Genomic DNA, 24,392 nt, shown 5'->3' on the forward strand with positions numbered 1-24,392 from the left:
CAGCCCTTTGCTGCCTTAATACATGTTCAAATAAAATCAGGCCTTACCTTGGAAAAGAACGTCTTTTGTTTCTCATAGTGGATTTCTTTGTACTTGGAGGACAGCAGGTGACTGCGGGGTAAGGAAAGGAAATACAAGCTGGTTAGCACACTCATCAGAGAATAGCTCACCTCCCTCCACAGGGCAGATGAAACCCTGAGGTCCTAGCTTCCCCACCCCACCACTATCACCACGCAGCCTGACCTGACTCCAACCTGCAAGGTCATCTGGAAAGATTACAAGTGCAACAGGAAGCGTTATTTGTGAATTGTCACTGGGATAAGTAACATTCATATCACATCTTCAAAAACCTCAGGACATCCCCACAGCATTTTACAGCCAACTAAGTACTTTCTTGATATACTGCAACTTGAAAGGGCTCAGAAAAGATTTATAAGGATGTTATACAGGTGACAATTACCTGATGAAGGAGCAGCGTTCCGAAAGCTAGTGCTTCCAAATTAACCTGTTGGAATATAGCCTGGTGTTGTGTGATTTTTAAGTTTATAAGCATGTTGCCTGGGTTGGAGGGTTTGAGCCAGAGGGAGAGGATAGAGACATAGAGAGGTACAGCAAGGAAACAGACCCTTCGATCCAACTTCGGTTCATACCGACCATAATCCCAAACTAAACTAGTCCCACCTGCCTGCTCCCTCCAAATATTTCTTATCCATGTGCCTATCCAAATGTCTGTCCGATGTTGTAACTGTACCTGCATCCACCACTTCCTCTGGCGGTACATTCCATTCCCTAACCACTCTCTGTGTGAAGAAGTTACCCATGGTGTCCTTTTTAAATGTTCTCCCCTTGCCTTAAAAATGTGCCCCGGTTTTGAACTCCCCCACCCAAGGCAAAAGAACTTTGTCATCCACCTCATCTAAGCCCCTCATGATTTTATGAACTTCAATAAGGTCACCTCTCCACCTCCTGCGCTCCAGCGAAAGAAGTCCCAGCCTTTCCAGCCTCTCCTTATAACTCAAGCCCCCAGTTCCCGGTGACATCCTGATAAATCTTTTCTGAAACGTCTCCAGTTTAATGATGCCCTTCCTGTAACAGGACAACCAGAACTGCACACAGTACGCCAGATGAGGCTCCTCCTGGCTTTGTGATCGCTCCCGACAATGAGATGCAAATACGCAGCAGGATGGGGAAAACAATCTCCTTTTCTCCGCTCTCGAAGAGACTTCAAACAAGCCACAAGCTGAGAACCAAACAGAATTAGCAGAGTCTCCCATCACCCAAGGATGTCTGAGGGTCATATTAGACCGAAGCAACAGCTAAAAATGATCCTGTGTTTAAATCTGCCGATCAGCCTGTCAGTTTGTTCAACGAGCAACCACTGAGTTCGGCATCTCCAGAAACGGCAGATGCAAAGTGAGTTTCCTGGTCTCTCAATTATTGGTGGGAAGAAGCTTTCCCTCTGCACAGTCTGCTGGCACATTACCTGCCAGTTCAGAAGGACTGACGTTAAGTGCCGCCATGGTTACCTGCGTTGTACTGGTTTCCGCTTGGGCATTGTCGTGTCAAACTGTGGGAACTCAAGGACCACCAGAAAGCATCATGCATGCCTCAATGCTAACGAAACCCTGCCCATTCTTTTATTTCACGGGCTTTCCTTCTTAATCTTGCAAACATCTGTACCCAGGATTGAAAGCTTCCTCTTAGCCTGTGCTCCTTACTGGAAAACCATTGGGGTGGCACAGTGGCTCAGTGGTTAGCACTGCTGCGTTACAGCGCCAGGGACGTGGGTTTGATTCCAGCCTCAGGCGACTGTCTGTGTGGAGATTGCACATTCTCCCCGTGTCTGCGTGGGTTTCCTCCGGGTGCTCCGGTTTCCTCCCACAGTCCAAAGATATACAAGTCAGGTGAATTGGCCATGCTAAATTACCTCATAGTGTTGGGTGCACGGGCCAGTGTGGACTTGTTGGGCCACACTGTAGGGAATCTAAGCTAAAGCCTAGAGTTATAGTTCACAGTTCCATATCACTCCATTTATCATTCTGACCCAAATTGGCCATCATTCATGGACATGTGCCTCCGTGGCACTTGTGCCTCTGAAGCAGTGGGTGGTTGGTTCAAGTCCCACCCCGACAGTAATCTATAGTCGAGGTGATGTTCCAGTGCTGGACTGCGGGAGTACCACACTGCTGAGACTCTATCGGCCGAGGTGGAAAACCAAGACCCTGTCAGCACCCTTCAGTAGATGTTGAGGACCTCCCTAATCACTGTATGGAGGGAGAGCAGCGGAAGATACTCCCGACGTCCTGCAATATTTATCTCTCTCAACAAAGCACCACTCATGAAGCAGATTCTCTGCTCACCATCATATTGCCGTCTCGCGGGAGCCTCTGCGTGCAAAGCGGCCGCTGTGTTCATCACAACGGTGACCCTGCCACTGGCTCCAAATCGCTTCCAAATATCACAGAGGGTGCGCCAGAAATGCAAGCTGTGCCCATATTGCTGCCCCTTTCCATCAGATGGTAACCAACACTCATTGAGCTTGTTTCTCAGGATCCAGAACCAGGGGCTTTTCTCTGGCACTATCTCACACCTCTGTGGGAAGTGGGGGGGGTTGGAGCATGTGCACAGTTCGGCAAACACCCGAAGGGGTTTGGTGTATCCTGTGTGCCGGCCCACAAAATTCTCCCAGCCCTTTACAAGGAACACCTTCACCCTGGTTATGACACTGAGCGACTGAGGGAAAATATTACCATCGGTGATTTGAAAGCAGTCTCAATCAGAGGACGAGCATGAGAATATGTCTTGTCTACTATAACTGGCCTACTATGTCTCAAAGGTGCTATTTGAAATCACAGCGAAAGGGACACTGCACAGAGCAGACAGTGCTCCCCCGCTGTTCGTTGCAGTCACACACCATTGCTTGTGCCCAGCAGTGTGTGAATGTATCTAGTACGCCTCTTGAGCTGCACCCGCAGCAATTGTGGCTGGTGTTGCTGGTGATGCCAGCTGCTATTCAGCTGGCACTCTCGCCGCAGAACCAGGAACTTCACAGAACATGAGCACATCCCCCGGGGCAGTGCTGCATCGTCACAGATGGCAGTTTCCAGTCAGTTTGTCAACTCCAACTTTGTGCTCTTGGGTGTAAAAGATCTCAGCGCACCGTTCCACCATCGCAACTACCCGTAACCCTGCAAACAGCAGCACCACTGGTCAAACTGGTGCTGGTGGGATCTTGCTGTGCAGCAGAGCTGCGTTGTGACAGAACGAGAACGAGAACATCCCCGGCTCTGAAGCATTTACGATGTCTTGAGGTCATCATTAGGCACCTTCACAACATGGGAACGCCAAGCTTCATGCTGTAGTCAAATCTGATGGGACTTTCTGACTCAGATGTGAGAATACTACCTGCTAAACCCAGGCTAGCCCTCCACAGAGACCCAACTGTGACGGCTTGGCATGACTCCCACGCCATTTTCCCACTCGAAAACGGATCTGGGTACCATCGCTGACAGCAGGTGACTCTGACAGTGACACTAACAGGCTGTGTACCGTCAAGACCCACTGGCTCCCCTCAGTGCTGCCAGATTTCACAGTCAGTCACCATTACTGATCTAAAAATAATCAGGACATGAGCAAAGGGACTTGAGCTCACAGCACAGCAAGAAGGTATTTCTGGACTGTTTTGTTTATAATTATTTATACATATATTTTTTTTTTAAAACTCTGAGATAAAGAACTAAAACAGGAACTGGTGGAATTTAAATCTCCTGAGGAGCAGGATTTGAGCCAAGGCACCTGTTCAAGCTGGCCGCAATTCCAAAAGTGAAGCAACCCGCTAAAATTGAGGCATGAGTTTATATAAATATTTCATGGTTCTGTCAAAAGCTTCACACCAAATTATTTTCAATTGCCGTGCTGCTACTGTGCAGGCAAGTGCAACAGCCACGTTGAGACCAGCAAGACCACACAGGCAGCTCGTCGGCCTACTCCCATTTCATTTGTTACAACCCAGAAGCACTCTTACGAACAACTACTGACAACAGTTTCATTTTTTTCCCAGCACCAAATCATCCGTGGTTTTTTTTTCATCTGTTAACCGCTACCAGTAAACCACCAAAGGTTTTCCCAACGGTTAACTTGCATGCAAAGCCCCCATGGGGCAATGCAAACGATTGAAGGGGAAGGGGAGCTAAATCAAAATGGAGTTGGAAAGGGCTGAGCCTAGTTCCACGCCGCCTTTCCTAATTTCAGACATGCGCCTGCAAAATATTTTACCATTGTGTTTTGTGTCCCCCGATAACTTAATTTCATGTTTCCTTTGTCCCTCCCTAATTGTTTTTTTCTCTTCCTTTCTCCAAACCCCATTTGTGTTATCCCTTGTCGGGTGCTGTCCATTGTTTTAATATTTGTTCCTTTCTTTACCCTCAACGTTTCCTTTTCCATCTTTATTCATACACGGTACATCACTGGTGTTGTAATTGTTCTTGTCTTTTTAGTAGAATATATTTTTCTTGAATTCCATTAAATGTTTCCTACTGTTGCTCTGGCTTGGTGTTTGCCGATACAGTCACCCAGTTTATTTGCCCGATTACTACTGTCAGCTCAAAATCAGTCTTTCTCCAATCTAACATTTTGGTTCTGTGATGCTTCTAAATTATTATCTTTTTCTTATTCATTTGTGGGACATGTACATTTCGAGTTGAGCCAGCAATTGTTGCCAGTCCGTAGTTGCTCTTGAGGTGATGGTGGTGAGCTGCCTTCTTGAACCGCTGAGGACCGTGTGCTGACGGTAGACAATGCCACTGGGGAGGGAATTCCAGGATTTTGACCCAGCAACAATGAAGGAATGGCAAAATATTTCCAAAACAGGATAGCATGAGGCTTGGAGGGGAATTTGCAGGCGGTGGTGTTCCCATGTATCTGCTGTCCCCTCCTTCTAGATGGTAGAGACCATGGGTTTGGAAGGTATTGTCAGAGGAGCATTGGTAAATTCCTGAATGCATCTTATTGATATGCACAGTGGCCGTGATGTGTAGTCAGTGGAGGGGGAGTGAGTGTTTGTGAATGTGGTGCTAATCAAGGGGGCTGCTTTATCCCAGATGGTGTAAGCCTTCATGAGTATTGGTGGAGCTTCACTCATCCAGGCTAGTGGGGAGCACTCCATTTCACTGCTGACTTGATTATATGATATTATGATCAGTATTGCCTGCATGTTCACTTGCTGTCATCTGCTCTGGCTCAGTCTCAGCCATAATAGTGGGTTAAAGAAGGACTTCATGGAGAATCTCCATTCCCTTTTCCCTTTTACTTTCTTGTCCTAGCCAATTAATGTTGGGCAGTTAAAAATCCCCCATCAGTGAGCTTGCTGCTCATTCCCTCATTTGTTTGTATGTACCTTCCCACACTTCAGCTCCACTTTCGGCTGGTGTGTAGATTACCCCTAAAATTCAGATTAATCAATCCTTCTTACTCTCAATGTTACCCATACAAATTCAATTTCTGTCTTCCTGATGACTGTATTACTTATTTCTTCTGTCACTATATTATCTCGAATAAACAGTCACTGCAGAGAACAGAGAGACAACTCCTGAGCTGATGGAGATCTGATCAATTCTCTCTGTACCTTGTTCCCAGCCACAAGTTGTTAGGTTCCCTAAGAACCAATCACACTCTAGATTAGATTACATTACATTACATTACATTACATTACAGTGTGGAAACAGGGAGATCTGATCAATTCTCTCTGTACCTTGTTCCCAGCCACAAGTTGTTAGGTTCCCTAAGAACCAATCACACTCTAATTGGCAAGCAAAACAGTCACTGTCACCAGTAACTGGTCACTAGTTCATAAAGCAGCCAACTTCTTGTTTCGAACCAGACCTCCATCCGAACACAAAACCACTCCATCTACAAGCTAATCATCATTTACTCCTTGTTCAAACTATGATATAAATGCTTGCCATGAATGTCAGTTAATCTGCTTTCAAATTAGGTAGCAATGCTTGCTTTCAAAAAACAGTCCTTTCTCATTGGAACACAACTTTGAAAAGCACCAAGATAAAAGGAACACGGTCTTTAATATTACTGCATTTCCTTATGTCTAGAAACATTCATCTCAATTCTGGTGAATCTCCCATTATCAACAGCCTGGGGGTTATCATTGACCAGGAACTCAACTGGACTCACCACATAAACACGGTGGCTTCAAAAGCAGGGTGGAACACTGCTGTGTGTAACTCACCTCCCGACTCCCTAAACCCTGTCCACCATCTACAAGGCACAAGTCCGGAGTGTGATGGAATACTCCCCACTTGCCTGGATGGGTGCAGCTCCAACAACACTCAGAAAGCTTAACACTATCCAGGACAAAGCAGCCCGCTTGACTGGCACCACATCCACAAGTATCCACTCCCTCCACCACTGACACTATCAGCACTACGTATAAGATGCACTGCAGACAGTACGTCATTAGATCCTTAGACAGCACCCACGACCACTTCCATAGGGAATTACAGGGGCTACAGACATATGGGAACACCGCCACCTGCAAGTTCCCATCCAAGTCACTCACTATCCCGGCTTGGAAATTACTTCACTATCGCTGGGTTTAAATCCTGGAATTCCCTCCCTAAGGGCATTGTGGGTCAACCCACAGCAGGTGGGCTGCAGCAGTTCAAGGAAGCAGCTGACCACCACCTTCTCAAGGGCAACTAGGGACGGGCAAGAAATGCTGGGCCAGCCACATTCCACAAAAAAATAAGTTTTACAAAAACAAAATTTTGCATCCTGTCTGAGGTACAAAAACAGATGTAAAAGAACTTAATTACACAGCCGACATTAAGAGCTTTCCACTCGTTTGGCTCCTTTTATTGAGCAGATGAACTCTGAACATCGCAGGCCCCCTCAGAAAGAAACATAATTGGCTGCACAGAACCAAGGAACGCCTGAGGATTCTGCGTGGACGAATGCCTCAAGTTAATCCGAGGTAATGTCTTTGTGGCTGGGACTCACTTCATTTTTATTCTGAGGACCTGTCACTTCCAAGGCTCCATCGGCAAACAGCAGCTTCAGTAAGAGCCAGGGCTGCCCGCAGGATTAGAGTTTAAATTTAGCAGTGATGCCAGTCACATGACATAGTCCAAGTCTCGCTGTCACTCTCCACGAATAATTCGGACAGCACTTTTGACAACCTCAGAATGTCCCAAAGCAGTTTTACAGGCTGTGATATACATTTGAAATCGAGTGGCTGATGTAATGCAGGGAGCGTAGCAACATCCCACAGGCAGCTGAGTTACCTGCTTCCGTAATGTTTGGGTTTATGTTCGACATGGACTGGTGGCAGCAAAGGGTCTGCTTCCGAGCTGTATGACTCTATGTCATTTAGTTGTCACAAACACTGGGGGAAATATATCCCAACGCTTTACAAAATAGTGTCGTGTTCACTTGACAGAAGCAGACAGAGCCGTAATTTACATCCTACTGCTCAATACAACACAGAGACCTACACACTACATTTTACACTAAGTCTCTGGAGTGGGACTTGGAGACATCACTCCGAGTGCTGTCCCCTGAGCCACAGCTGGTGTCTTCCCCTGATGTTGCCAAATTGCAATTTGCTCCCAGACTAAATGACTTGACACCCCCACTTTCTTTTTTTGTTTGTTGGGAGATGAGTGTGGGACAGCATGGTGGCTGAGCGGTTAGCACGGTCACCTCAGGGATCCAGGTTCGATTCCACCCTCAGGCGACTGTCTGTGTGGAGTCTGCACATTCTCCCTGTGTCTGCGTGGGTTTCCTCTGGATGCTCCAGTTTCCTCCCACAGTCCAAACTTGCAGATTAGGTGGATTGGCCGTGCTAAATTGCCCCACAGGGTCCAGGGATGTGCAGGCTAGGTGGGTGAACCATAGGAAATGCAGGGTTACAGGGACAGGGTAGTGGGGGCGGGGCAATGTGGACCCAATGGGCCGAATGGCCTGCTTCCATATGGTAGGGATTCTATGTGGAGTCACAAGGAGGAGACGTTGGCAGTGAGAGTGGGTGGCTTTTAGAGGACACCCATTCCCCTTAACCCTGCCTGTTGTTCATCCCAGATTGGGGCAAACAGAGACCTTACTCCCACACCACGAACCCAACAGGGTGGTCACCCTGGTGACATAGTTAGGTAGGTAGGTGGCAGGACAAGGACCTGAACTGACCACTTGAGTGTCTTACTTGGTGACAAATGGAAACACTCCTTTGGAATATCTAGCCTGGCACTTAATTGACAAACTGGCAAGAATGGGGTTGGGGGGCAGACAAGTACCCCTCCAGGGCCAACTTTCCTTATTATTTCTACACCTAGCCACCTCTAGGGAGGGGTACATTGCTCCTTTGCTGTTGGTACAGCTGGCCCCAAGAGTGAGAATCACAGACTGAGACAGCACACAGCATGGGTCACCCTTACAAAAGTGAGCATCAGCAACAGAGCATCCCAGGCCTATAAGAGCAAGCACAATTGCCCCATACACAAATTGGATGCTGGCTGAAGGGGACCTACATTGTAAATGAGTACACACAGAAACCATTCAGCCCACTATGTCAATGCCACTGCCACTGCCACTGCCACTGCCACTGCCACTGCCTCTGCCTCTGCCTCTGCCTCTGCCTCTGCCTCTGCCTCTGCCTCTTTGACCAGAGCCATCCAAAACAGCCCCACCCTCTCTGCTCTTTCCCAACAGCCCTGCAAATTGTCTCCTTCCATACAGATCACATTCCTTTTTAGACGCTTCTGTTCAATCTGATTCCACAAGCAACGCGTTTCAGATCACATCTCTTTCTCCCTCGCATCCCCTCATGCTAATCACCTTAAAACTGGATAACAGACTCTTCCACCTCTGAAAACATTTAAATTACTGTAAATCATGGTGATTAGGTTGGCCCCGGCCTATCAGATGAGACCATTTTCCTGGCCCCAATTTCTTTTGCATATGGGCAGTGTTGCCCGCGTTTTCAGCCAGAACAAGAAATACTCAATTTTACATACTACTGATGCACATTTGACGCTATGGTACTTTAGAACTGGGTTAAAGGGATCAACCAGGCAATACAGGCTGTGCTGCGAGGATGTGAGACATGGCCACTCTCTGCTGCGGATGTCAATGACATTTCAAAATGGCGACCACCCACCCACACCCACAATGCATTTTTATACTCAGGGTGTAAGTCTTGGTTTCTGGAGGGACTTTTCAAGGCTGCAAATACACAGCCATGTATGTTAATTTAGAATCATTCCCACTTGTCTTATTAAATCTCGTCATCACCTTACCCTGTTTGTGCAGAAGAAACCCAGTATCCCTGTCACTATTCCAATCAATCTCCTCTGTACCTTCTCAAAGCCATCGGTTTCCTTCCCGATTGGCAATGCCCTGGGCTGGACACAAACCTCCAGTGACAGATGCCCCTTATAAATGTGGGCCTCAGGGTTAACAGTTACCACAGGTTGCCCCCAGTAAATGTGCATGTTAGGGTTAGTATAGACCGGCCTTAAAGAAATGTGAGCTGCAGGAAGAGGGTATTGTAAGTCTATAAAAGCAAGCACGGTTACTGCCCACTGCCCCTCACGGAAGTGGATGCTGTTCCAAGGCAGCTTCGCTGTAAATGAGTCTTGCTTTCTACATGGTTCAGACAGTAAGTTTTAACTAATGCTCCCTGAGGCCCATTAGCAAAGCGAATTGTCTGGCCCGGCTTGGTCTGTGTGCATTCATTAGCCATTGACAAGGAGACCCAACTCTGGTTCGGCTGCACCAGTTCAACCATCAAACCTCAGAGGTTTCCATCAGAACTTCTCCTTTCCAGCTAATGGCTTCAGCCTGATCAATCATTCCTGATGGTAATTATAGCCCTCAGTTCCAGCATCGTCCTCATACATCTGGCTCGCACTGTTTCCAATGCCTCTCTGTCCATCTCAGCTTTACTTGGCAGATTTATTCATCAGGATAACAACTGCAATGCAACTGCTCTACCTTGTTATGTTTTATGGTGGACTGAAATGGGCAAAGGACTGTTTTGAAAACCAAGGATTGTTGAAGGAGTACTGCATTTTTCCAAAGCAAGTCACCTGACACTCACTGGCTGATTACACAGACAATTTATAGCAGTGAGGTAAAACGTAGTCACAGATAAGCTGGAGCGAAGGGACTGTGTATGAATGCAGATTGGGCCAGCGACCGGTAGCTGATTGGTCTGTGGTATGCAAACCAATTACCGATGATAAAAGCCTCACTGTGTGATCAGCTGCCAGGTTGCTGAACAACTCTGAACTCTTGAGGAGAAGCCATCGAATGTCGGGAAGGGAAGGAGCTGTTGTTTGCTCTGTGGTAAGAAGTGTCTCAAACCTGATATTACCCAGTTTATCCCTTTTCCATTGCTGTAAGCAGTGACTTCTCATTAATAAATCAGAGACCTTTATAAACGTGAACCAGTCACCTTGTGCCTCCCGCTATTAAGTGAAAATATCTGGAGAAAGGAGATTGAGAAGGAACGTTCTGATTTGCAAAAGGAATTGGCTCAGCAAACCCTGCGGACAGGACTCATTCTTTCCCTCCATCCTTAATGCCCACTTTTTTTTGTGTCAGTCTTTGTGTGTGTGTGTAATAAGAAACGTATAAGGGGCTTCAGGTTTTAACTTAAGTTATATGCCAATGGTTCATAATTGTTTACCTGCACTTAAAGTCTATTTATTTGTAATAAACAGAAATTATTGTCAAATACAGAAACCTGGTCCATGCTTCCTGTCCACCTGGGTCTAAAATATTGGGAAATTTTGCATAATTTTAATATCTTTAACTTCTGTGACAACAGAATAGAGGAGATTAATTTTCAGCATAATATCCTAGAGAGCTGTGACACTGCATATGTCACGTTTGTTCAGCAGAGCAAGGGTCATTGTGTAATGGGATATTTTGGGTCGATTCAGCAGGGTTTCGTCAGCAAGATTGCTGTATAACTGCATAAGCTCTAATTTATTCAGCAGCATAAGGATTGTTATACAATGCCCCAAGCCACAAATCTTAGCACAACCAAGGAGTAAAGCAGGCTAGGTCGTTCTCAATGTCACCCTGAGTTTCTCCAAAGCAGCCTCGGGTTGGGGGGGTGGCAGTAGGTGACTGGCCTGTCAATCTCAGTCTGTGTCTTCCACGAGATCCTCTACAGCAGTGAGATCTGGACAATACACAAGCAGCAAGCAGGAGTAAGCAACTGGCCCACCAAGCTTGCTCTACCAGTCTACAGTATCACGGCTGATCTAATTGTAACTCAAATCGACATTCCTGCTTACTGCTGTCAGCTCTTCACCCTCTTCATGAACAACGGGCTAACCAACACCTCCTTTTGTGTGGTTTTTCAAAATATTCAGAGACTCAGCTGCTACCACCTCTTCAGCAAGAGAGGGGCAAAAACTCGTGATGCTGTGAGAAAGTATTTCGCTCCATCCCTGATTTAAATGGACAAGATGATCCCATAAGCTCCCACTAGGGGAAATATTCTTTCTACACTTACTTTTTTCAGCTCGCTTAGGCACTTAATGTTTCAATCTTTTGGTCTTCACATGCAGCACATACGAACTAAGTCTGCCCAACTTGTTCACACAAGACAATATATCAATTCCAAGTATGAGTCAAGTAGAGTTTCTCTCGAATGTATAGAAGGCAGGAGCAAAGTCTGCACACAGTCAATGGTAGCTATCGAAGGGAAACTGGTACAAGGAGAATTTTGTTGGGCTGTGGGGAAAGCGCAGGAGGAGTGCGAATGGCTGAATGGCTCTCTGAAGCTGCCATCGCAGGATAATGGGTCAATAGCCTCCCTCTGCGCTGCGAAATGACTACACACATCAGAATGACTCTGCACCATCACTACCTCTCTAGCCCAGTCATTCCCTCCGCCTCAATGAATGCCAAAATCTGGGGGGTGGAGATAAGCACAGTCAATACGATCATGTCATCCACCCAAGAGTTCAAATAACTGTTTATATCAATCCCCACTCTGTAGGCTGCAGGCTTTGGGGACATTTGACGATATAGACACACTGGTGTGGAAATAAACACCATCTTTCTGTACTTTCTTAGCTTCAGCCAATCTTCGAGCCTGTTCCCGCACATTTTGTATTTATAGCCTGATGCAGAAACAAAGAGTCTAAAATACCCAATCCCAACCAGAAAGCTGATGAATTTCAGATACATCTTTGACAAGAAGCCTCCGCAGTGCTGGACAATGTCTTAAATGCAACAAAATGCCCCAAGGTGCTTCACAAAATAAAATGCTGGGGCAAGGTGGTGATCAGACAAGTGATCGAAATCTTAGTCTAAATAAGGTTTCAAGGAGATCGTAAAGGAGACTACACAGATGGATAGTTAGAGAAGGGGTTCCATCAGTAGTGGGACAAGAGAGGGTGAGAGTACAGCAGCAGGGATGTCTTTGCTGTGATCATACAGGGGTCGTGGTGAGACAACACCCAGAGCACTGTGTGCAGTTCTCCTTATTTGAGGAACAATGCTCTGGCTATGGAGGGAGTGCAACAAGGGTTTACCAGACTGACTCCTGGGATGGCAGGACTGAGGGATGAAGACAGACTGGCTCAGTTAGGACTACATTCATTGAAGATTAGAAAAGTGACTAGGGTCTCACTAGAAACCTATAAAATTCTAAAAAGGTAAATGCAGGATGGGTGTTTAGATTAGAATACTCACAGTGTGGAAACAGGCCCTTCGGCCCAACAAGTCCACACCAACCCGCCGAAGCGCAACCCACCCAGACCCATTCCCCTCCATTTACCCCTGCACCTAACACTACGGGCAATTTAGCATGGCCAATTCACCTAACCTGCACATTTTTGGACGGTGGGAGGAAACCGGAGCACCCGGAGGAAACCCACGCAGACACGGAGGGAATGTGCAAACTCCACACAGTCAGTCGCCTGAGGCGGGAATTGAACCCGGGTTTCTGGCGCTGTGAGGCAGCAGCACTAACCACTGTGCCACCGTGCCGCCCACTATTGATGACCAGTGTTCTTGATGACCAGGGAGTCCACAATTAGGGGTCGCAATTTAAGCACTGAGGTAAGGAGAACTTTCCCTTCAGCTGTACAGTTGGGAACCTGTGGAATTCTCTGCCAGAGAAAGTATCTGAGGCCAAAACACTGACTGTTTTAAAGAAAAAGTTAGATATGGTTCTTAATGCTAAGGGAATCAAAGGGCACAGGGAGAAAAGGGGACAGGGTGATCAGCCATGACAATAACGAATGGTAAAGCGGGCTTCAGGGACTGAACGGCCTACTCCTGATGCTACAAGGATGTGGAAAAGTCAGAATGGTGCAGGGCCAGGGGAACAGACCTAAGGGTTCAGACCTGAAGGAGATTTTGGAGATGAGGAGGGGGTGAGGCCATGAAGAGGTGACAACGTGAGACATGAGGCAACAGTGAAAATGAGGCCGCATGATTCATTAACTAAAACCCCTTGTCTGGCTCAGTGGCTGCATGCATCACTTACACATGCAAGGCAGCATGCAATGAGGAGAATCTAGGTTCCGATCTGGTTTCATCTCCAAAAGATCCAGCACTATTGCCCTGGAGTGAGAAAAGTGACAAAAAAGCTGATCCTGAGATTAGGTCAGACCACTGAGTGACTGCGTAGACCCTTACGTCAACCACTGAGTAACCAGATTGCACTTCAGGTGAAGGACCACATGTGGGAGAGGTCGTTTTAGCCAGCTTTGGAACAGATGAGGAACAGTGACCAGCATGTTAGCCCAGGACAGAAAGTGGGGAAACTAAATGTAAAAGGAGTATTCCATGCTTTAATAATGAACTATTCTCTATTTCATTACAGGTCGCTGGTATAACATGTGCACTAAGAGAAAGTGGGGACTGCAGATGCTCAGGATTCAGAGTCGAAAAGTGTGGTGCTGGAAAAGCACAGCAGGTCAGGCAGCATCCCAGGAGCAGGAGAGTATTCCTGAGCACATTCCTGATGAAGACATCAGCTCTCCTGCTGCTCGGATGCTGCCTGACCGGCTGTGCTTTTCCAGCGCCACACTCTTCGTCTCTGATATGTACACCTGTCATACTCTCCATCTCAATAGGCTTGAATTTGATAATTAGTTACTATTCACTGGCAAAATACCAACTAAGACCTTAGTTAATGAAAACCATAGTCAGTGCAAATGTAGATAAACTGCTGTGAGCAGACCCATCCCTCTCCTGACTCGGCATTTCTAGTCCAGTATCTTTAGGAGCAACTTACTGCAGATGCGGGAATCTGTACTGAAAACAAGAAATGCTGGAGAACACAGTGAGTGAGACAGCATCCACGGAGGGAGAACAAGCCAATATAGATAATCGAGACTAGATAATCGAGTGAACAAGCTAACATTTGTGCCCATACGTCTTTGCTTCTTTGTACAGATTCATATTGACTACATCTAATACTGACCCTGTCCTTATTTGTCCATATTTTCTAACTCTGAGTCACTTACCAACTTCTCTGCCGAGGCTTTCCAAGCTGCTGCCTTGACGATGCCAGGGGTCCCTGCTCTGGGCCTACTACACCGCCGCTACTCCTGCCAACGCCTCGCTGACACAATTGATCTTGAATGTCTTCAGTCAGAACCCGATGTGACTCGGTGGAGGAGTGAATCCTCAGAGTCAGTGTGTTTTATTAAGCTCAGAACTGTTTGGCACTATTTCAATGAAATAATTGGCCTTCTGTCCTACTTTTCAGATATGCATAAATTCCATCATGGCTTTTATTCTCTGCCATAAACAAAGGACAGAGCAATATTGACCTGACAAACAAGGTCTCTCCACTGTTGGGAGGTTGGATTGACATTGGCACTGGATCCAGTGCTGTGGAACTCCCCAGCCTCCACAGAAACCACACGTCATTTTTTTGTTGAAATCTGTCTTCTTTCTTGTTCCTCCCAGGATGTAGCGGTGCTAGTAAGCACCATGCTTTGTTGCACTTTGGGGGTGGGAGGCACCATTGAAGTCTCTCCGCTATAGGTCCTTCCATTGTGCTATTAAAGAAGAACTTTGATCCAACGACCTTGAAGGATTAACAATTACTTGCAAGTCGGAGTGGGGTGTGAATTGAAGAGGATCCTGCGGTGGTATTTCCATGTAGCTGCTACACTTGTTTTTCTGGACGGAGGTCTGGGAGGTGCTGGCCTGGTGAGTGGGTGCACACAATCGATAAAGATTGGAGCTGCAAAAAGCACAGCCAGTCAGCCAGCATCAGAGGAGCAGGAGAATCGTTGCTGCGGGCAGGACCCCTTGATCCACACGGCAGCCAGGGTGCGCTGAGGGTGGAGGAAGGAAGTGGAGAACGTTACGCAGACTGCTTTCTCCTGGGTGGTGTCAATCTCCTCGAGTGCTGGCGCACTAGTACAGCCAAGTGCCACACCCTTGATGGGCTGAAGGTAAAATGAGGTTAGAGTGGTGCTGGAAAAGCATAGCAGGTTAGGCACCATCCGAGGAGCAGGAAAATCGACGTTTCGGGCAAAAGCCCTTCATCAGAAAGATAAGATAAGATGAAGCTACACACTGTAGCAGACACTGGCTCAGACCTGCACTAATATCCATGGTATGTGTGTGCCTGGTACAACTTAGAACTATAATTTTTTTTCTTAAAGAAACAAATATCTTCCCTCAACAAAAAAAGGGGAAAAAGACAAAGAAAACTCTTCTCAGTTCCAGCAGTAACACACTGACTGTATTACCAGCCAGAACTGAGTCAGTGCTTTAAACTGAGGAGGCTCTAAATCTCCTAGTTATATATTTTTCTCTCTCTCTCTACACTACCGCCTAAGTGTGGTGGTGCTTATATTTTCCCCAGCACCCATGTTGTGTGTGTGTGTGTGTCACAGTGAAAGACACAAGGTGCATGAACCTTTATTCAGTTTCCACCACCAGGAAGATCGGAAACACCCGAGTGGCCAGTGACAAGCAGTGCCCTTCACATCAAAGGGCAATGCTGTGTGAAGGGGAGGGCGGGAACTAAGTACTATATATGGGGCAATGATGACTCCACTACTCTGCCCCCAACAGCTCTCAGGAGATTGGGGTATTTACCCACACTTTTGTCCATAGAGAGTTACACTCAGATTTGCTGACCAACTTATCATTCTGTGTAAACAATTAAAAGTCAGCCCAAGCAACATGGGCCCAAAGGACACACGGAATATTAATCGCACATTCCCTCTTTAAATATGAAAATTAAAAGTTACAAAGCTATCTCACCATTATTCATGCACATTAAGCTCAGCGTGTTTAATAACAGGCAAGTGGGAAGCTCGTCAATTTTTAATGTGACTCACACTAATGCTGTTGGAATACCATTCCAAGAAAAAGAAATCAGAGAGCAGGGTTCACAGAAAGAAAAATTCCCAAAGCGGATTCGCAATAAGGAAACAAATACAAAACACAGGAACAAAAGATGGCTGCTGCACCTCAACGTCTTAAAAACTTAAGCATAAGGGCAGGCCATCTGTCTGTGTAGAGCTTGCACATTCTCCCAGTGTCTGCGTGGGTGTCCTCTGGGTGCGCTGGTTTCCTCCCACTGTCCAAAGATGTGCAGGTTATGTGAACTGGCCACACTAAATTGGCCAGAGTGTTCAGTGATGTGTAGGTTAGGTGTATTAGCCATGGGAAATGCAGGGTTACAGGGATACGGTAGCAGGGCTGCACCTGGGTGGAATGCTCATCGGAGGGTCAGTGTGAACTCAATGGGCTGAATGGCCTGCTTCCACACTGTAGGGATTCTACAGTTCTACGAGTCCACCTAGCCTTTCAACAACTCATGGGTTATCCTCTACTTCAGGCCCTCACCCCAGCCTCTAGATCTGCTGTGCATCCACAAGTCCACCTCAATCTTCGGTAATAACCAACGACTGAGCATTCACAGGCCTCTGGGGCAGAGAATGCCAGCAGATTCACAACCCTCAGAATAAAGACGTTTCTCCTCTTTTCATACCTAAAAAGGTTGATGCCTCCCCCTCAGATTATGATCCCGATTTCTACGCTCTGCAGCCAGAGCAAACATTAACACTGTCGAGCCCTCAGGATAGCAAGCACTTCGCCTCTCATCCTCCAAAATCCCAGAAACATGGTGGTAATATTGTTCAAATGCTTCTCTTGCACACTCCCATCATCCCAGGAACTGACCTGGTAAACGTCTGTTACATTCCCCCAAACACATAAATAGAAGCGGGCTACACCACCAGTGCTTCATCCAGAGGCTCATTGAAGATATTACCTAGTATGGTGACAAAACATCTGAAAATGAACCTTTCCAGCTCAGTGAGCAAATCTACATCGAGAAAGTTCCCCCAAAGACAGTGTTTTTTTGGTGGGTGGGGGGTAAGGAGATCAAAACTGCTGCGTACAGCATTGCGGGTGTGATCTCACGGGGCTTTGTATAACTCCTCGCTCCTGTCATCTTCTACCCTCCTCGCTTCCCTAATCACTTGCTATGCCCTGCATGTTAGTTTTCTCTGATTCATGTACAAGGATCTCAAGTGGATCCAAAAACAATCAACGTTTTCTCATCTCTCACTCGAAGAACAAAGTCCCCACATATACACTGTACTCCACTTTGCCACCTGATCCATTTCTAACACTTTGCAACCTGTTTGTGTCCTCCTTCCCATTTAACTCCTCACTGGGCTTTGCTTTGTCCAGAAAACTGGACAAAAAAATCCACTCAGTCCCTTTCTCCAAGTCCCGATCACAGACCGGAATGAGTTGAGGTCTAATGCTGATCCTGATTGACACTTCACCAATTGCCAGCCAAAAATGACTATTTCTTCTGACTCTGTTTTCTGGCCATTACCAATTCTCAGGCTACGCTAATCCTGACAACTCGAATCCTGCATAGCAACTTCCATTTGTGTCTTATCAAATGCGGTTTGAATATCCTTATTCATACTGACTACACTCTCGACAAACATATTTCATGAAAATGATTTCCTTTTCAAAACTCTACCTAATTACATCACGATTTTCTCAGCACCATATTCTGCTGAAATAGGTTGCAGAAATAACTTTTTCCGAAGACTGACGTCAGACTAAAAGGTCTAAGATTCCTTGTCTTCTCTCTCTCCTCCTGGCTTTCCTCAATAGTCTGGTTATATGTACTACTTTAGAACAACAGTACAGCAAAGTACAGGCCCTTTGGCCCTCGATGCTGCATGGGCCTTTTATCCTACTTTAAGTTCTGTTGGAATATTGCGTGCAATTCTGGTCTCCTTCCCATCGGAAGGATGTTGTGAAACTTGAAAGGGTTCAGAAAATATTTACAAGGATGTTGCCAGGTTTGGAAAATGTGAGCTATAGGGAGAGGCTGAACAGGTTGTGGCTGTTTTCCCTGGAGCATCAGAGGCTGAGGGGTGACCTTATAGAGGGTTGGGATATCTGGTCAGCATGGACGGGTTGGACCAAAGGGTCTGTTTCCACGCTGTACATCTCTATGACTCTATTAGGAGTACAGTGACAAGAGACAAACATACTGAAACATTCAAGATTCTTGGGGACTTGACAGGGTAGATGAGTAAAGGGTCATTCATCCTTGTAGGAGAGTCTAGGACCAGAAGTCATATCTCAGAAGAATGAGTCACACATTTAAGATAGCAATGAGGAGGCATTCCTTCTCTCAGAATATAGTGAATCTGTGGAATCCTTTACTGCAGGGGGCTGTCAAGACTGGCTCATTACGTATACTCAAGGCTTAGACAGATCTTTAATCAGTGAGGGTTACGTGGAAAAGCCCAAGAAAGTCGAGTAAGAATTATCAGATCAGCCATGATCTCATGGAATGGCGGAGCAGACTCGATGGGCTGAATGTCAGACTTCTGCTCCGATGTCTTATGGTCACATTGATGGACTCAAACCAGGGAGTTGGACCAATGAGTCAGAGACAAAAGCCCGCGTTTTCAATCAGCCCAGGTGCCAGGATGAAAGGAGGGAAGCTCAACCATTCTGCACGACAGGAATAATCCTGCACATGCCCACCAGCTGCCTCTCATGATGTAAAAACCCATCTGGTTCACTCATATAAATGGCCTATCTCAAAGGAATGAAATATGATGTCCATACTCAGCCTTGACATGAGTCCAGACCCACAGCAAATAGCTCACTTCTAATCACTTGTATTCACGCAGTTATAATTGCAAGCTGCTCACTTATTTTCAATAAGTGGCTCAATATCGCCTTCTCATGGATGTGAACACAGGAAGCACAGTTAGTAAGTTTGCAGGTGACACCAAAATTGGAGGTGTAGTGGACAGCAAAGAAGGTTACCTCAGATTACAACAGGATCTTGATCAGATGGGCCAATGGGCTGAGGAGTGGCAGATGGAGTTTAATTTAGATAAATGCGAGGTGCTGCATTTTGAAAAAGCAAATCAGGGCAGGACTTATACATTTAATGGTAAGATCCTAGGGAGTGTGCTGATCAGAAAGACCCTGGAGTGCAGATTCATAGTCGCTTGAAAGTGGAGTTGCAGGTAGATAGGATGGTAAAGAAGGTGTTTGATATACTTTCCTTTATCGGTCAGAGTATTGAGTACAGGAGTTGGGAGGTCATGTTGCGGCTGTACAGGACATTAGTTAGGCCACTTTTGGAATATTGCATGCAATTCTGGTCTCCTTCCTATCGGAAAGATGTTGTGAAACTTGAAAAGGTTCAGAAAAAATTTACAAGGATGTTGCCAGGGTTGGAGGATTTGAGCTATAGGGAGAGGTTGAACAGGCTGGGGGTGTTTTCCCTGGAGCGTCGGAGGCTGAGAGGTGACCTCATAGAGGGGCATGGATAGGGTAAATAGCCAAGTTCTTTTCCCTGAGATGGGGGCATAGGTTTAGGGTGAGAGGGGAAAGATTTAAAAGGGACCTAAGTAGCAACTTTTTCACGCAGAGGTGGTGCATGTATGGAATGAGCTGCCAGAGGAAGTGGTGGAGGCTGGTACAATTACAACATTTGAAAGGCATCTGGATGGGTATATGAATAGGAAGGTATTGGAGGGATATGGGCTGGGTGCTGGCACATGGGACTAGATTAATTTAGGATTCTGGTCAGCATGGATGAGTTGGACCGAAGGGTCTGTTTCCGTGCTGTACATCTCTCTGACTCTACAATTGGGGTCAGCAATAAACATTGGCAGCACATAATCCAAGTTTTTGTAAAATCCACGGGGACCATTCTGGAAGAATATAAAGAATTCTGGAAATTCAAAACCAATGCCACGAGCTTTTCCATAATGCTTGGATGTGGGTCATCAGATTTAGAATACTCGTCAACTTGTAGTCCTATTAATTTTGTTTGTAATATAACTTCAGGTTCCTCACTCTCATTAATTCCTTGACTCCCTCCTCTTTCCAGTACGTATTTCTTTGTGTCTTCCACAGTGAATACAGATCAAAGACATTTGTTTCACATCCTTCTTCTCCATTATAGTTTCTCCTGCCTCTGTCTCTGAGGGATCCATGTTTATTTTCTACAATCTCTTCTTTTTTTAAACTTATTTGTAGAAATCCCTACAAGCTAGGTTTTCATATTCCTCGCGACTTTCCTCATCCTATTTTGTTCTTTTCTTGGCCACCCAGTGCTGATTTCCACAAAGCTCCAATCGCCATGAACCCTATTTCTTCTGGCAGTAGTTTAGGTTCTTTTGTTCACTCGAATTCTAATTACAACTTTTCCAGTTAACCACAGTTGTATCAGTTTACTTAATCCCTCAAGGGAGTGAATATTTATTGAGAATTATACAATATTTCTTCAAACGTGCATCATTGTTAATCTACCATGGTATCTTTTAATCTAAATTCCCAAACTACCCAAGCAACTTGCGATGCATATTTACTTATTTTGGTTTTGTGTAAAATTACAGCCTGCTATAATTGCAGGATATTGGCATCCAAGCCTTGAGTTTGGGGCTGTTATACTGAGCAGAGATGTATTTGAGCACAAGGCATATGACATGTGTAAGAGAGAGAGAGAGGAATTCAGATGCAGTGCAAGGTCATGTAACACAGCCACTTTTGCTCCAACGTTTGTGACATTATTATTAACTTTGCATTGCAATAACCCGGTCTCTGCACGTAAACTCAGGAAAATTCAACCCCACCCACCTTGTGTCCCAAAACACAGCTTCCTGCCGCTGCTACTACAGTATTGCCTTGAACAGAATCTCCAGGTTAGACCATACCCGGTGGACCGTCCACTGATTCTGGTCTCCATATTGTATGTAGGAAATTGAGGCACTGAAGAAGTTGCAAAATAAGAACACATGAAGGAGCAAGGGCAGACGAAAGGCTCTTGTCTGCTCCACCAATCAATATGACTGATCTCAGGCCACAGCTCAACTTTAAGGACAATGACTCATCTATCTGGAAAGACTAAACAGGCTTTTTTTTTAATATCGAAGTGATGTGCCTGATTGCTGTCTCTCAAATTGAGAGGTTTGATAGGGTTGACATGGAGATGTTTCCACTTGGGGAGGAGCTAGGGGTAAGAAATAAAGGATAATCACTGATAAATCCAATGGAGAATTCAGGAGAAACCTCCTTCCTGAGAGAACTGTACTGTTGTTTACTTTGTTATTACACAGTCCGGTTGAGGAGGGCCAAAGTCCAATTAAGGGAGTGCATCAGGGAGAAAGAAGAGAAGGAACTAGGAATTGGGCGAAATGGAGTAGAGGACAGGGATACTCAAGACGAGCTTGAACATCGGATTGCCAAATGGCCTGTCTATATGCGGTACGTTCTCTGTAGCTCCAGGTTGGATCAGAGTGTGACCTCAGCTTGAATAACAATGTGGTCCTCCTGACACCTTGCTCCATCATCCAAGGTCTACCCTCTCAGCCATAAGGGTCCAGCCCTCTCATTCAAATGCCACCTGGTACCTTCCCTGTCCTAAACATCTCCTCTCTATGCTCTTCCCCAACAAATGTCTTCACTCTCTACCTGACAGGGAGACGGGCCCTTTGGAGAGTACCTGACATGCTGATCACCTTGAGGAGATTTATATAAACATGACCTCCAGTTCCCAGTACTTAAGCTTAAAACTACCTATGACATCAATCTAACATTTCCAATTTTCCTCAACAGCCATCAATTTCTGATAGAGGCTTTCAATAAGTCATAGAGTCATAGAGATGTACAGAGTGGAAACAGACCCTTTGGTCTAACCCATCCATGCCGACCAGATATCCCAACCCAATCTAGTCCCACCTGCCAGCACCCGGCCCATATCCCTCCAAATCCTTCCTATTCATATACCCATCTAAATGCCTTTTAAAAGTTGCAGTTGTACCAGCCTCCACCACATTCCATAAACGTACCACCCTCTGTGTGAAAAGGTTGCCCCTTAGGTCTCTTTTACATCTTTCCCCTCTCACACTAAACCTATGCCCTCTAGTTCTAGACTCCCGGACCCCAATAAAAGACTTTGTCTATTTATCCTATCCATGCCCCTCATAATTTTGTAAACCTCTATAAGGTGCCCCCTCAGCCTCCGCACTCCAGGAAAAACAGCCCCAGCCTATTCAGCCTCTCCCTGTAGCTCAGATCCTCCAACCCTGGCAACATCTTTGTAAATCTTTTCTCAACCCTTTCAAGTTTCACAACATCTTTCCAATAGGAAGGAGACCAGAATTGCACGCAATATTCCAACAGTGGCCTAACCAATGTCCTGTACAGCTGCAACATGACCTCCCGATTTCCATACTCAATTCTCTGACCAATAAAGGAAAGCATACCAAACGCCTTCTTCACTATCCTATCTACCTGCGACTCCACTTTCAAGGAGCTATGAACCTACCTCCAAGGTCTCTTTGTTCAGAAACACTCCCTAGGACCTTACCATTAAGTGTATAAGTCCTTCTAAGACTTGCCTTTCCAAAATGCAGCATCTCGCATTTATCTGAATTAAACTCCATCTGCCATTTCTCAGCCCATTGGCCCATCTGGTCAAGATCCTGTTGTAATCTGAGGTAACCTTCTTCGCTGTCCACTACACCTCCAATTTTGGTGTCATCTGCAAACTTACTAACTGTACCTCTTATGCTCGCATTCAAATCATTTATGTAAATGACAAAAAGTAGAGGACCCAGCACCGATCCTTGTGGCACTCCACTGGTCACATGCCTCAAGTCTGATAAACAACCTTCCACCACCACCCTCTGCCTTCTAACCTTTGGGCCAGTTCTATATCCAAATGGCTAATTCTCCCTGTATTCTATGAGATCTAACCTTGCTAACTAGTGTCCCATGGGGAACCTTGTTGAACGCCTTGCTGAAGTCCATATAGATCATATCTACCGCTCTGCCCTCATCAATCCTCTTTGTTACTTCTTCAAGAAACTCAGTCAAGTCACAGAGTACTCGGGTGGCATAAGCTGTACATTGCCCAGGCTCATTTTACTTTAGGCCTGGTAGGTAAATGCAGAGACTCAATGAGTAGTGTCTCCCACCTCCACACCAGAGGGTTGTGGGTTCAAGCGTCAATCCAGAAACAGTGTCCTTGCTGACACTCTGGTGCAGTATTAAGGGAGCGCTGCATGGCTGGAGGTGACGTATTTCAGATGAGATTTTAAACCAAGATTTGTTGTATGAGTGCAAGGCCCTTAAGAGAGTCTATCATGAAGGATTCCAGATGCTGTGTTGACATACAATGTTGTGACTCAGCCTGCCAATTAGCCTGTAACCTACATACTCAGAAGTCATTTGGCTTCATGTACTGCCTGCTTCATAACTTAGAATGTGTTTTACTGTTTTAATTAAGCTAACCTACTGAGTTATTCGATCCCTGACAAGTGGTCATTATCATTTACCATGACATGGTGATTCTGGCCTCTAAGTAAGGTACAGTATCAGGCTCTGTGGCATTCATTCAATGCAGAGATGGGGAGTTCCCCATAGTTAGGATGATCAACATTTATCCCTGAACCAATGTCATTAAAATAGGTGACCTGGCCATTTTGACACTTTAATGGAAGCTTGCTCTGCGTAAGTTTGGCTGCCATGTTTCCAACATGACCAAATGTTTACACGTCATCAGCTATAATTTGTATCAATATGCCATCAAGCAAATTTGGGACATTGCGCAAGGACATTGTGTGAATAGAAACATAGAAGGTAGGAACTGGAGGAGGCCATTCGACCCTTTGATCCTGCTCTGCTATTTATCACAAACTCAATAGTCTAATCCTGCTTTCTCCCCATAACCTTTGATCCCATTTGCCTCAAATGGTAGCAGTCAAAAACTGACATCAATGCCAAGAGGCACAAATATTAGTGCAGGAGACCTAAACCCTGGACAAAGAGGTGGGATTTTAAGTCTGAAGTGGGTGGTGAGAGAGATCAATGGT

General features: G+C 45.8%; 1 protein-coding gene across 7 annotated transcripts in view; it reads right to left on the minus strand.

Moving 5' to 3' along the window:
• The window catches only part of LOC122551418 (disintegrin and metalloproteinase domain-containing protein 23-like), a 153,935-nt gene that overhangs the window by 97,485 nt on the left and 32,058 nt on the right, over window positions 1–24,392 (minus strand). For all 7 annotated transcript variants that reach the window (XM_043693275.1, XM_043693274.1, XM_043693276.1 and 4 more), the window contains exon 4: window positions 48–111. In XM_043693275.1, the coding sequence (XP_043549210.1) occupies window positions 48–111 (64 nt within the window). The remainder of the gene's footprint in view (window positions 1–47; window positions 112–24,392) is intronic.

The sequence above is a fragment of the Chiloscyllium plagiosum genome, chromosome 7, assembly GCF_004010195.1.
Source record: "Chiloscyllium plagiosum isolate BGI_BamShark_2017 chromosome 7, ASM401019v2, whole genome shotgun sequence".
Taxonomy (NCBI): domain Eukaryota; kingdom Metazoa; phylum Chordata; class Chondrichthyes; order Orectolobiformes; family Hemiscylliidae; genus Chiloscyllium; species Chiloscyllium plagiosum.